This window comes from Zalophus californianus, chromosome 10 (assembly GCF_009762305.2).
Source record: "Zalophus californianus isolate mZalCal1 chromosome 10, mZalCal1.pri.v2, whole genome shotgun sequence".
Taxonomy (NCBI): domain Eukaryota; kingdom Metazoa; phylum Chordata; class Mammalia; order Carnivora; family Otariidae; genus Zalophus; species Zalophus californianus.
The window spans coordinates 87,877,557-87,890,626 of NC_045604.1; the positions used below are offsets into that span (position 1 = coordinate 87,877,557).

General features: G+C 46.6%; 1 protein-coding gene across 3 annotated transcripts in view; it reads right to left on the minus strand.

Annotated features, from left to right (window-relative positions):
- Nucleotides 1-13,070, minus strand: part of DCUN1D3 (defective in cullin neddylation 1 domain containing 3) — a 35,264-nt gene that overhangs the window by 3,091 nt on the left and 19,103 nt on the right. For all 3 annotated transcript variants that reach the window (XM_027612167.1, XM_027612166.1, XM_027612165.1), the window contains exon 2: nt 316-851. In XM_027612167.1, coding sequence (XP_027467968.1) covers nt 316-746 — 431 coding nt within the window. In that variant the 5' untranslated portion in view covers nt 747-851. The remainder of the gene's footprint in view (nt 1-315; nt 852-13,070) is intronic.

Consider the following 13,070-nt stretch of genomic DNA (forward strand, 5'->3'; position numbering starts at 1 on the left):
GCACAGTGCCTGGCACACGACAGGTGTAGATAAATATCAAGTGGCTGAGGGAGTGAGGGAATCGACAAGTAATGGAGCGGAAGCAAAGAGAAAGGTCCGAAACGGCAGTGGGGCTGGGCAGCAGCGTCCAGCCCCGGGGCGTCATGTGGGTTATTCCTTAACTTCAGGCCAAGATGGTCGTTACTGGTCAAAAAAAGAAAGACTTACCCAAAACCCTAAGAAGCCAACCCAGTTCTCCCCCAGCTGGGCCCCACTGCCCAGGAGTGCACGCATCCTCCTCCACTCACCTGGTGACATGACATATTTGTGACTAACCTGGTGAATTTGCACATGGTGGCAGCCTGGAACTTCCAAGCCAAGAGCAGCACTCGAAATTCCGTGGGGTCAACACACAAGTCATTGCAAAAGCGCTCCATGCCTTCCTCCAAAATTGCATCCTCCCGCTCATCCTTGTAGCGCCTGAACAGTTCTTCCAGCCTCTGCAGGGAAGACTCCTCGGTGTCGGACTTGGGCTCCCTCCCAGCATCTCCAGAGGACATTGGCAGCTGCCAGGCCTCAGCGGTGGCCTCTGCCTTCTTGGTCCCATTGACGAGGATATCCCCCCCTGGCTTGCCACAGGCTGGTGGCTGTTCCTCTCGGTGGCCTGCACTCCGCCTGCTGTGTGGCTTGCCACTGGGGTCACGGTCTCCGTTCTTGCTGCCCAGGGTCGATGAGGGATTCTTGCACTTGGTGACGCACTGGCCCATGGTGCTGGTGGCCTGGCCTCTAGAGTGGCCCCCTCTGGATCAGATGCCCTCGCTGCCACTGGCCCATGTGCCTCAACATGCCATCAGCCAGAGGAGCCAGCCAACCTAGAAGAAAATTACAGAGCAGTTATCACTGGACAGGGAGACGGGCATTCGCAAGCCACCGTTCCCTTCCTCCGTGGGGCACTGCGGCCTGGGCCACCACTCTATTTCCGTGAGCCAACCATGAACCAGGGGAGATACCCACAGTCCATCACCACCTACCCCCCTTAAGCTCTACACCTTCACGCTGGAAAGGCAGGGCTAGCACACATACGGAGAACCAATAAGAAAATTCCTAAAATTCTTAAGGTAACACAGGTTACAAAGAGGTTGATTCATGTGCAGAACGCATCAAGGAAGACTACAGTTTTGCCAGAAATACTCCAGAGGAAATCTGTCTTGCCAACTTGCCATCATATAAGAAAGTTATTTGGTCCTAGGTTAAGCCAGAAGGTGCAAATAAAAAGTTCATTTTCTAGTCTCTCATGTCAAAATCCTCAGATTTTCTTTTTAAGTGGGACGAGTAGGGAGAAAGGGAGGCCACATTTAAGACGACTATACAGTTTCATAATGGCCTCAAGATGAGGTAAAGGATTTGTGGAGTCAAGACTACAAGCAATGTCCTAGCCAAATAGCAAAGTAAAATTTGTCTCTGATCTCTTCAAATTCCTTTCTGGAACTCCCCCACACAGTAGGTGAAATGCCCTTTCTCCACCCTTCCTCTGCCCACCCCCAGGAGCAAACACCGACCACGGTTCCCGGGCCTCCGGTTTCTTTTTCTCTCCCTACCAGGTCCTCTGCGAGGCTGCAGGAAGAGTACAAGCCAAGCCCACACTAAACAGGAAGGTCCTACAAGGCCTGCAAGCTCAGTCCTCCAAGGGGGTGTCCTCCACCTTAAAAGAAGGGCTGATTTATCCACACATCTCTAAATGGTAGGATAACTGCTAGATAAAAAAGAAAAGTCTGCACAGATAGATTACAAAGTCATCATGGTGGTTTATTTATTACTTACGCTATTTAAAAGTGTTTTTTAAAGAATTGCTAGAAATTTCCTGGCTAGGGGTGAGGTGATTTCTCTGCAACCTCTGTCTTCTCAGGACTTTATTCTTAACTTCAACTAATCTATGAGAAGCTCCAGCTACAACTTAGTACCTGTAAAATTCTACCTGCTGCCATTAACTGCAGCCACCAACATTACAATGTTAAGAGAACCTGAGACCAGGAGCCAGAAGTATAGCAGGTAAAGGGGACCAAAATCAAGGTCAGTCCCATGCCTCTCCAGCTCTAGAAGAAGCTTTCATGGCCCTTTGTGATCCAAATCCAAAGCTCTTAGGAGACGGGCAGAAGGGTGCTTTTTATAAAGGTTGGACCTTTACACTTTACCTAAAGAACTTTCATTTCCTCCAAATGGTGCCTGGATAAATTTGGGGTTATCTTCAAAAGGAATCCTATGGGTAAATTCTGAGTGTACAAGTTTAAAATGACGACCAGAATCATTCTTATAACTTATCGGAGACTCATCGTATCAGGGTGTGTCCTATTCTCCACCCTCAAAGAGAATAAGTGACAGAGAGACATGCCCATACATGCCCTCAAAAGACTTGCAGTTCCACTTAGGCTTCAAAAACCAAAACAAAACAACAGCAACAAAAAAACCCCCACTGAAACCCTATAAGGGTTTTCTGCTGTGGAAAAAGACAGACCCAAGTATGTTTTCTTAAGTCTTTTTATGCTTTAATAGTATAGCGAATAAACCATAAGCACAACCTATTAAAATTTTAAAAGGCAAGGGGTTAATTCTTGGAAGACCAGCATACAAGGAAAGCAACTGTTCGAGCTGAATTATCTCAAAAACAAGCAGGACTATACCATGTGGAAGGTCTGGTTTCCAGATTTGTGTTTCTAAAGACTACAGTGCTAAAAGAAACAAAAGGCCCAAACTTACACAAACCCCACATGCTCACAGACTGGCAACTCTAATTCCCAGGCACGCTGACTCACCAGGGTTTGCTGCTCAGCTCCTGCTGCTAAGTGAGGCCCAGGTACCTGGCAGGATAAGAGGATTTCCTGGCCTCTGTCTGACCCACCTACCCCAGGCCACTTACCCCCACCCCCACAGGACAGATGCTCCATTGTACCAGCTTCCTCCAAATCCTGGCGCCAAGGCCTTCAGGTAGGGACAGAACAGATGGGCCTCCCAAAGAGGCCCTAATCCCATTTACCCAAACGGCCCTCCACATAAGAGCATCTTTTGATGACCCGACACAGTAGAACCTGAAGGCTTTTAACATGCCCAGCAGATGAGAAAAAGGAAGAGAAAAATCAATTTGAACAGATGATCAATCAGCTAGTACCAGAAGGTCAGATCTCTTTCTTCCATTCTGGTCCCTTTCTGTGAAATGCCCCCACTCCGGATGAGGGTTGAGGCAAGTGATGATCTCAAGCCAGAAGAAAATATTTTCAGATCTGATGGTGACTACAGCCCCTGATTATTCAATGGCTTCCCTTTTATGTCTGCCTCTTTCCCCAGGAAAACTGTTCTGCCCCCAGAGCTTTCCCCAGGCTCCGTCTTGCACAAGCCCAGTGTCCCAGGCTGAGAGCACTTCAAGTGTTTTAAAGTTGGAAGTCTCCTTGGACTCGCTAGCTGATGGCTAACAGCTAATAACAGCAGTTATCAATTACTGAACACTTGATATCATGCCTGGCACTACGCTAATAAGCACTTTATGGACATTACAACTCATGTAATCCTCACCACAACCCCATTTGAAGTCAGGGAAACTGAGGCACAAAGCAAATCATCCAACATCACACAATGTCTGGCTTGAGAAACACACCTTTAGCACTAGGCTAGACTGCCGAGTCCACCTCCAGCAGAGTGCCGAGGGAAAGCACACCAACGGATGGGTCCTGAGCTCCAGAGTCACCATAGCGATCCGAGAACAGCAAGTTTTACCATCAGCCGCTGGAAGGAGCACAACACACTGTCCGTGCCCAGTGCTCAGGAAGGGTTGTCCTACCCACTGCCCTCTCCCAGTGAGCCCTGCCACCGTGATCCAGGCAGTCATGATGCCCTTGGACTCAGCCTTGCCAGAGATGCCCTAGAGCAGTGATGTTTCAGTCCATCGGCATGGGTAAAAGCTCCGACCTGGAAATCAAAGCTCAACTCTGCCAGTGATTATTGTTGACCCTGATCGAAGCCTGTATCTCCTCAACCTGCAAAATGGTATCTGCCTCACAGAGCTGTTGTAAGGATTCCATCAGGAAATGCAGATAAAGGGTACCTGCCGCACAGTGGCTCCCCCCTTCCCGGAAATGACCAAGGACAGCTATCATTATTATTAGCAGCCAAGCAGTAGCTGGTTAGCCTGATGAAAGCCCGAGCTTGTCCCATCTGAAAACGGGCTCGGGCTCAGCTTTCCCAAGCCCGGCCAGGACACCTACCCCTGCCTTGAGTCCTGTGCTTGGGTTTTGTTGAAGAACAGTCTCTTGAACCACAGCACTGACCCTGCTCAAATACACCACTGCCCAGAGCACCTGCAGGCTAGGGTTCTCCATAGGATCAGACTTCCTTGTGATTGATGCTGAGTATAATCAAGCTGGGTATTTGCTGTGCTCTAGGGACACCTTGAACCCAGTGGGGCAAGCTTCCAGCTAGTTCCAGACTCCTTTCCCCTTGGTCCTAGCTCTGTAGGTTTAAAAAAGACAGGATTTCTAGCTTGATACTCATTTATACTTTAATGGAGCTGCCTTTCCAGCGGGTCATCCCAGCCGCCTCTCTGAAGTAGAAAGCCTCAGCACAATCTGGGCACCCCAAAAGCCAAATTTCATCAGCATCAGAGCGCCATTATTAACAAATACCACCCTGTATTTGGTAGTACGTTATAATCACTATACATAAATGTAGCTCTGTGGAATAGTTACTATGCCCATTTCACAGGAAAAGAAATGGAGGCATAGCAAGGTCAAGGAGCTATCTAGGAAGGGAGAAAACGGGCAGAGTAATTAGGAGGATGAGTTTTGGAGCAGACAAACCTGGATGTGAATCATGCTGATGGCACCAACATGTGACTATCAGCATTCACTTTAAAATGGGGCAGCTGTACTTCAAGACGGAGTAAAGGAGATAATCCACGTGAGATGCTCTGCCCACAGAAAGTATTCAGGAAGTGTTAACATTTATCATAGCTGCTGCTGTTATTGCCAAGTCGGTGACAGAATCAAGCCTCCCTGCTCCTAGAACAGTGCTCTTTTCAGTGGCCAGTGCGGCTCTTGGGGGGGGGGGGGCGGGGGGCAGCTCAGGTATGCAGGACTCCGCAGGTACCCAAAGCAGCTCCCAACCTCCCTGTCCTCAACAGGGACTCTGCTCTCCTGCTTCTGCTAAGGGGCATAAAGAGCTGAATGGAGCCAGGGGCAGGGAGAAAGGCAAGGCAGGAAGAAGAAAACACGCACATATACACACCCCTGGAAACCTACCTCTCAGCACAATTGTATAGTTTTGAGGTTTACCTGAAAGATTGATGCCAGTAACTCTGCTCAGTTTATGCTGGATCAGGCTCAGCCTCCAGCTTTTCTCCTTCAATTTCGCTCCAGATGCTTCTGTCACCCTCCCTCTCTGCAGAGCGGCCCCAGCCCCCCGCTGCCTGCGCCGTGCCAGCCCTGGCTGTTCGTGGGGGCGGGCCTGGCCGCCTGCCTGGAGCTGGCACTGCCGGGCCAGGGGCAATCCCAGGGGCTGTGGTCCCGCTGCTGCTCTGGCTCCAGAGAGGGATCAGGAGCTGAGCTACCTCATAGGCAGTTCCATGAAGTGAGGTGCGGGCAAGTCCCTGGGTCTCCTGGGCTTACTATCTACTGCTGAGACAGAAGGACCTGTTATGGGAGAGAAGGACCATGAAGGGCTACACCACACAAGGACACAGAGTGACTGGAGACAGGAAAAGGAGAGAGGAGTGTGAACTAGCGTTACGGAAAGAAAGGTGGAGGGGCTGACGAGGGGAAGTGGTATGTACGGAACATGGGGCTGCCTGCTTCCTCTGCATCATCGCCTTCGCCCTCACAACCACCTAGCCTGTCACAGACTTTTTACAGATGAGGAAACCCAAGTTTCTGAACTACTAAGCAGGGTGACTAGGAGATAAAACCAGCCTGTCAGACTCCAAAGTTCACCCCGTGGGAAAGTTTCAGAGAACTGGCTTTTGTTTGATCTTTAAATGACTGGAAACACCAAATGGAAAGGAAAGAGTCGAAGGGCCAATCTCGTTGGTCCGTGTGGAAAGGTGATTTAAAACATTTAGTAACAGCCGTATCTCTTAGATTACACATATGTACGGAAGGGATTCACGTTAACTGTCACATTTAACCCACTACAACCGTATGAGGAAGATACTATAAAAGCTTTTTACAGAGAGGAGAACTGAAGAGAGATTAAGGAATTTGGCCTGAAGTCCCACAGCCCGTCTACAAAGGAAAAGGGATTCAAATCCAGGCTGTCTGGTTCTAAACCCGCCATTCCTCCTCACTGGTCTCACTACTATTCTCTGCTATGATGTGTCCCAAAGATACACCCTTCTCCCAAGGAGATGATGATGGCCCAAGATGAAAAGATACATCAGCAACACCTAAACATACCAGAGATACAGAATAAACTCCCAGGTTTGGTTCTGGTCTGGTACCTTTAAGCGGTGTGGGCCCTTGAACAAGTCACTTAACCCCTCCGAGTCTGTGGGATCCCAACATTAAAGCGAGGGGTCTAGACTAGTGCTTCCAAGTTTAATGTTCTGGGACTACCCTCACTTTTTGGCATCCAACGAGGCTGAAGTTCTAAATTTGCAAGCCTTCTAAGGACTGGCACTTTGCCTGCTCAGTGAACGGTTCTCATACTTCTTGCCTAAGCCTATCAGACCCAAGAGAAAATGAGACCAGAAGTCCAAAAGGAGGAGAGAGCAAGCAGGGGCTACTCCAGTCTGAACAAGGGGTGAAAGATTACACTGCTTTTGCAGGCCTGCCTCTCTCTCTTTAATCATCTTAGTTTGATCTGTGCAGGGTCAGCAAGAGGCCCTGGCATATGGAAAACAGACCAGAGCTTGCTGGCTTGCTGCTGCCGCTGGTTGGGTCAGGAAGCCTGCTCAGGAATGTGCACTGGCCGCTGATGGGGAGCCTGTCACCCAAGGAACCACCTCATGAAATGAGGAGCTGAAAAACAGGAGGCAAATGCTGGCACCAAAAATCAGTGTCAGCAAGCACCTGTGATCTACTTGGAGACTTCCTGGAGAGAGGGGACTCATCTGATTTTACCCAGCCCATTCTGTTCCCATCTAGTGTCTATTTGGAAGGAAGAAACCACCGGCAAATGCTGGTGTTTCTGCAGAGGGGCAATAAGAAACCGCTTTCCAGCTTTCATCTAAACAGTCTGTAGAGCTAGCTGGGTGCATGTTTTTATTTCTTACTATATATGCCAGACAACCAAAGGCCAGAGAACATGAGTACATGAATTCCTCAGATGGCTCTTCTCCAGCCGCCAGGGGCTAATGCGCTGTCCTGGCAGAAGCCATCCCCCTTGGGAGTCTCAAAGCCAGACCACAAGAGCCCCTTGATCCCACCTGGCAGCTAGAGATGCTGAATGACCTGAGAAAAAGATAGGGAATGGGTGGTGGCTGTTTGTAAACTACTTCCTAGAAAGTAAACTTCACAAAAATAACAAGGAGCTAAGACGGAGGGAGTACTTGAAATGTAGAGTCGCCTGCTGTCACTTGGAACTTGGGACTTACAAGATCACCTTTGGAGATTAGGTCTCTTACCCAGAGCTACTTGGGAGGGAAAGCCATTCCCTCTGCCAAAGCAAACGAGACCCGTCTGCTGCTATTTTCATGCTTTTAAAAGACTTTTTGTCCTAAAATGTACTATAGCAGCAAGCTAAGGCAGCAGTTAGGGTTGGGTAGGAACACATGACTTGCTATATCAACAAATCTCCAAAGCGCAAAAGAAAAGAAAAGAGGGATTGGGACGGGGGGACTTTTTTTTTTTAAGAAAAAAAGTTTTATTTTTATTAGTTTTATTTCTGTAAAATAATCTTAGGTCACATGACTAAGACCAGCCAGCTTTCCAGAGTAATTTTCTGTTTAAAGTGTTCTTACTCTTCCTCACCTGGCATACCTCAAATATACTAGAGCAAGAATATATATCCAGTTGGAGGCCTGAGGCCAAGTGTGGGCTGGCTAGAACCACTACTACTTGCCAAATCCAACCAAGCCAACACACGCATGTACTATAAAGTTTCCAGATACCAAATAATGAAGCATTTTTGGTCTCTGAGCTCCAGGAATGAGCTACATGTTTAATCCCACATGCCTCAAAATAACCAAAAAAGGGCCATATCATTTTACTGACCCACACGTGGAATCTTTTTTTGCTGTCACTACTGGTCAGGACAGGTCAGGCTACCCACTTATGTGCAAATTGGACATCATTAAGGGGCACCGGATTTTTAAGTTGGCTACTCTTTTTGTTTCTGCTCCAGCTTTTTCAGTTTCCTTCCTGGTTTAAGAGCCGAGGGCTGTCCTGGACCTGTGCTCCGTGGTACCAGAATAAAAATGGCATGCCTGCTGCATTCTTCATCTCTGCTTTTATGCTTACTGCTTGTTTTCTTTCTTAAGAGAGCCTCCTTAGGCCCCGCTGAAGGTAAACCATGAATGAGGCACTGATTGCTGGCTTCCAGTTGGCATATGGGTACCAGCCCCCCTAGAGGCTTACCTGACTGCAGATGATTAGTCCTCAAACACCCAATTACCACATCAACTGTTCACTTTTCAATCTCCTTCTGAGCAATTCAGTAGTCACAAAGTGACTGAAAAAGAGTTAACTGGAGATAAGCTTTGGTTTTTGCCCCTAAGTAAAAGAAAGGCAAGAAAGGAAACTGCAATGAGTTGAAAGATGAGGAAGGAACCCAATATAAAGATGATAAATGACTGCATCCAAATGCCTTAAAGGGGCACCAGAATTACCACAAATGTATAGATGTGGTTTCTAGAGCCACACTTCCTCTAAGAAGGCCTCAGGTTCATCATGTGGTAACTAATCAATCTCTTAAATGTTTGCTAATTCTTTAAAAAAAAAAATCCAAATCCATTAAGGCCACATTTATCAGGTTTTTCCTAGAGGCCCAGGATGGAAGCTAACTGCTAATGCACAGTAGACGGGAAGAGGAACAGGGAGAAAAGAAAGAGCTGTATAATAAAAGAGTATGTTTTCAACCACATCAGTAAACTGGTCAGAGAAGTGAGGCCACCAAGGCTTTCTCTCCTGCTGCCAAATTCAAAAGTATTACATAGTTACTCTGTAGAGTTTAGAAAATACAAAGAAGCTTAAAAAAACCCTAGTATCCCACCACTTACAATTAATATTTGACTATATCCTCTTAGTCTTTTATATGAGCACATAAGGACGGCACACGGAAAACACATGCATGTCTACATTATGTGCTTAGAACTTTCGAACAAAAGTGGGATAATACTGTACGCTGTATTTCACAATCTTTTCCATTGAACATTTTTTCATATAAATCTTCTCCTCTCACAGAATGCTTTTATAGAGCAGCAATTCTGGGGCGCCTGGGTGGCTCAGTCCATTAAGCGTCTGCCTTCAGCTCAGGTCATGATATCAGGGTCCTGGGATCGAGTCCCATATTGGGCTCCCTGCTCAGCGGGGAGCCTGCCTCTCCCTCTGCCTCTGCCACTCCCCCCTGCTTGTTCTCTCTCCAATAAAAAAAAAAAAAAGGCAGCAATTCAGTGGTAGTACTGGTACAACCACAAACACACTAGTTATGTCATGTAACCCATACACCATTTATAGCCTGCTACTATTCAATCTGTCAAAAATTTCGTGCTGTACTACAGAGGGTGCGCAAAAAAGGCTGGGATTCTCTGTTGAAACATATTTAATATTTAGGGGCGCCTGGGTGGCTCAGTCGGTTAAGCATCTACCTTCAGCTCAGGTCATGATCCCGGGGTCCTGGGATAGAGGCCCGCATCAGGCTCCCTGCTCCGCGGGGGCCTGCTTCTCCCTCTCACTCTTCCCACCGCTCCCCCTGCTTGTGCATGCTCTCTCTCAAATAAATAAATAAAATCTTAAAAAAAAGAAACATATTTAATATTCATATGTCTTCCACTGAATGGAGGTACCATACTAAATCAGGTCAGTTTAGTCTTTCATTGTTGGACATTTAGCTTGTTTCCAATAGCTCACTATTATAAACATTACTCTGATAACAAATAACATGCACTTAAAACTCAGCATACTTATAATTCTTTCCTGAGAATAAAACCCTATAAGTGGAACCAACAGATCAAAGGATGTATAAAAAAATTATATATATGTGTGTGTGTATATATATCTATATATATTTATATAATCCAGTCTGAATCCAAAGAACTAACATCAACTTGTATAGTGTACTGGGAGTGTGCATTTCTCCCAACATTATCTTGTGATACTTGCCAACTAATTCAACTTCTTGCAAAAAATCCTTACCAAAAGCACATTAAGACATTGTGTTTAAGAGAAAATATCCAACCACCAAAGGAGAATGGAAACAGGTTAAGAAGGATCACTTGCTTCACTGTGAATCACATCAAAAAGGCTGACAGATCCAATGAGTCTGGCTTCAAGGATTCCAAGATGGTGTTGTTACATAATGGGGAGAAAAAGATTAATCACAGGGCACCTTTTAATTTTATCTAACTTTTCCCACTTATTCTTTCAAAAGAAATTCGACCTGTGCCCACTCCCATCAGAAAGCAGCAGAAGTTGCAGCAGCCGCTGCCACCACCAACTAAGGCCTCACGAATGACAGTCCCGGAACCAGAGATTCAGCACCAGGGCAGAAGGATCTGGCCCATGGAAGAGGCAGAACCTGAAGAATCACATTCCTACAGGGTGTGGGAGGCTCATTCAAAACGGAACTGTGGGATCCCTGGAAATGGTTAATAGGCTGGATTTAGCCTGTAGAGTTATTATTTGGGCTTTCTAGCTTCAGACTGTATCAAATGGTATGACTGCGTGCAACAGAGACTCGTCTGCATCCCCAGCACCCAGGTTCTTCCTCAGGTGACTAGCCAGTTTTCACTAGAGAAGATCCTTCTCCTGAACTCTTGGCCACATAGTTGGGTGGGGCTCACAAGGGACTATGTGACTCAGGCCCACCTGGGCCTCACATACCCCTGGATTCAATGACTGGGTTAGGGATATACAGGTGACCTCAGCAGACAGAATAAATCTTAGCACTGAAAGTAAAGGAAGCTGGAGCTGCTGCAGTCATCCTGCCACAGAGAACCACCAGAGAAAATAGTAATGCCTACCAAACAGTCACTGTGAGGATTAAATGGTCCCCTTCTTATCATATGGGTCTCACTTCAAATGTATGTAGGACCCACGAATGAAATCACTGCCAAGAGACAAAGAGAAAATGAATTCTGAAGGCATTATCTGCACCCAGAATCCAACTGTACTACCTAAAGTCAGATCAAAGCCTGAGCCCCACAATTATGCGAGCCAATGAATTCCTCTTTTGCATATGCCGGATGTCAAGTTTTCAGTCACAACAGAAAGAGTCCCTACTAACAAATACATTGCTATGTCACTCAGATCTCTTCTGCTCACAGAGCGAAGAAAGAAGATCTGATGCCTAGGTTCTTCTGATTCATCATCCAGGACCAAGTTACTAGGCCACAATTTCACCCCTTAGCTGAACACCAGGACCAATAATCCCAAACTCAAGCAAACTGTAACATTCTATTGCAACTGGGTGGACCACCAGGATGCCATTTACAAGCTGATATGACTAATGGGCAAAAGAACCTTTCCAATTGCAATTTTTACAACCTTCGGCCTCCTTCAAGCAGATAGGCCACAGAGCACTTACAGCTGCTTTCTTCCGTTGTGCACGCATGTTCTGTCATCTTCACGTTCCCAAGGAGGAACCTCCTCCCAGCACTCAGACACCACGTGAATAGCTGTAAAGCAAGAGCTCCTGGAAGTCTTCCTCTGTGCAGTAACAACATGATCAGTCTTCCAGCTGAAACAGGTATTTGATCTAAACCACATCCTATGAAACTGAAAGGCCAGATCTGACAGAATTTGGCTATCCTCTTGGTTTCAATTACTATTGCTGAAACAATTTCTCTCTGGTTTCAAGCACCAAAGAGCCTATTTAGAAAGTATTCAGGTTTTAAAAACTGTAACAGGAAATGCTTGTGTTTGTGTGCCTTTATTGGAAATACATTCCCTGCAGGTTGAAACTTGAGGCCTCAAGTTTTGGGCTTTATTTTTTTATTTCAAACAGTTACTTATTTCACAAACGGGCACTCATATGGCATGAGGCCAAAGGGTTCATTAATACGTGTAAAGATAAGCAGGTAATTAAATCAAAATAGAGCTCTATACCCAATGGCTGGCAACCCAGTCCTAGAGGCTTGGCAGGGACAGACATCTGATGATTCCAGCCCCGTTCCTGCCCACTTCCCGCCCATACTGACCTGCCAAAACTGCTGCCACCAAATGGCACTGCAATGCTATCAAAACTCTGCCCTCACAGCTAGGCCCTAATTTCATGAAACAAGATTATGAGAAAATCCTAAAATTAAGCAGCAGCACCATAAGCGCTTTTGGGCATCAATATCTTTGAAAATCTAAGGATAGCTCTGGACCCAGACTCAACTGTGCATACGTGCATACACTCATACACTCAAATTCTACATCCAATGATTGGGGTCTGTGAAATTACATGTTAACGCTTCTGACATGCATCAGGGTTTTACCTACACTGCACCACGTCCATTCCCCTCACTCATAACCCAGCTGCAGACACTGCAGCCCCTGCAGCTGCCCCAGTACAGTCTCACCCCTTCGGAGAAGGGCAGGACGTGCTCTGAATGCAGATGACTGTGTGTGTACAGCTCGGCTCTATCTGCTCCCCAGCGTATACTTAATCACCTGTGCCTCAGTTTTCTCACCTGAGAACTGGGAAAATCAAAGTGTCATAGTGAAGAATAAATGGCCCCTTCACATCAGATGGGTCTCTGTTAGAATGCAGAGAGGTGCTCCCTGGCCGACCGACCTAAAGTACCATCTCACTCGGGCCCAGCACACTATTTCATTTCTTCCCAGCACATTTCACTCTCTGAAATTCCTGTTAACTTCTTATTGTCTGCTCCTACTACTAGAAGCAAAGTGCCACAGGAGCTGGGATTTTATCTTATTCACCCCTTTGTCCTGTGTACCTAAGCTATGTCA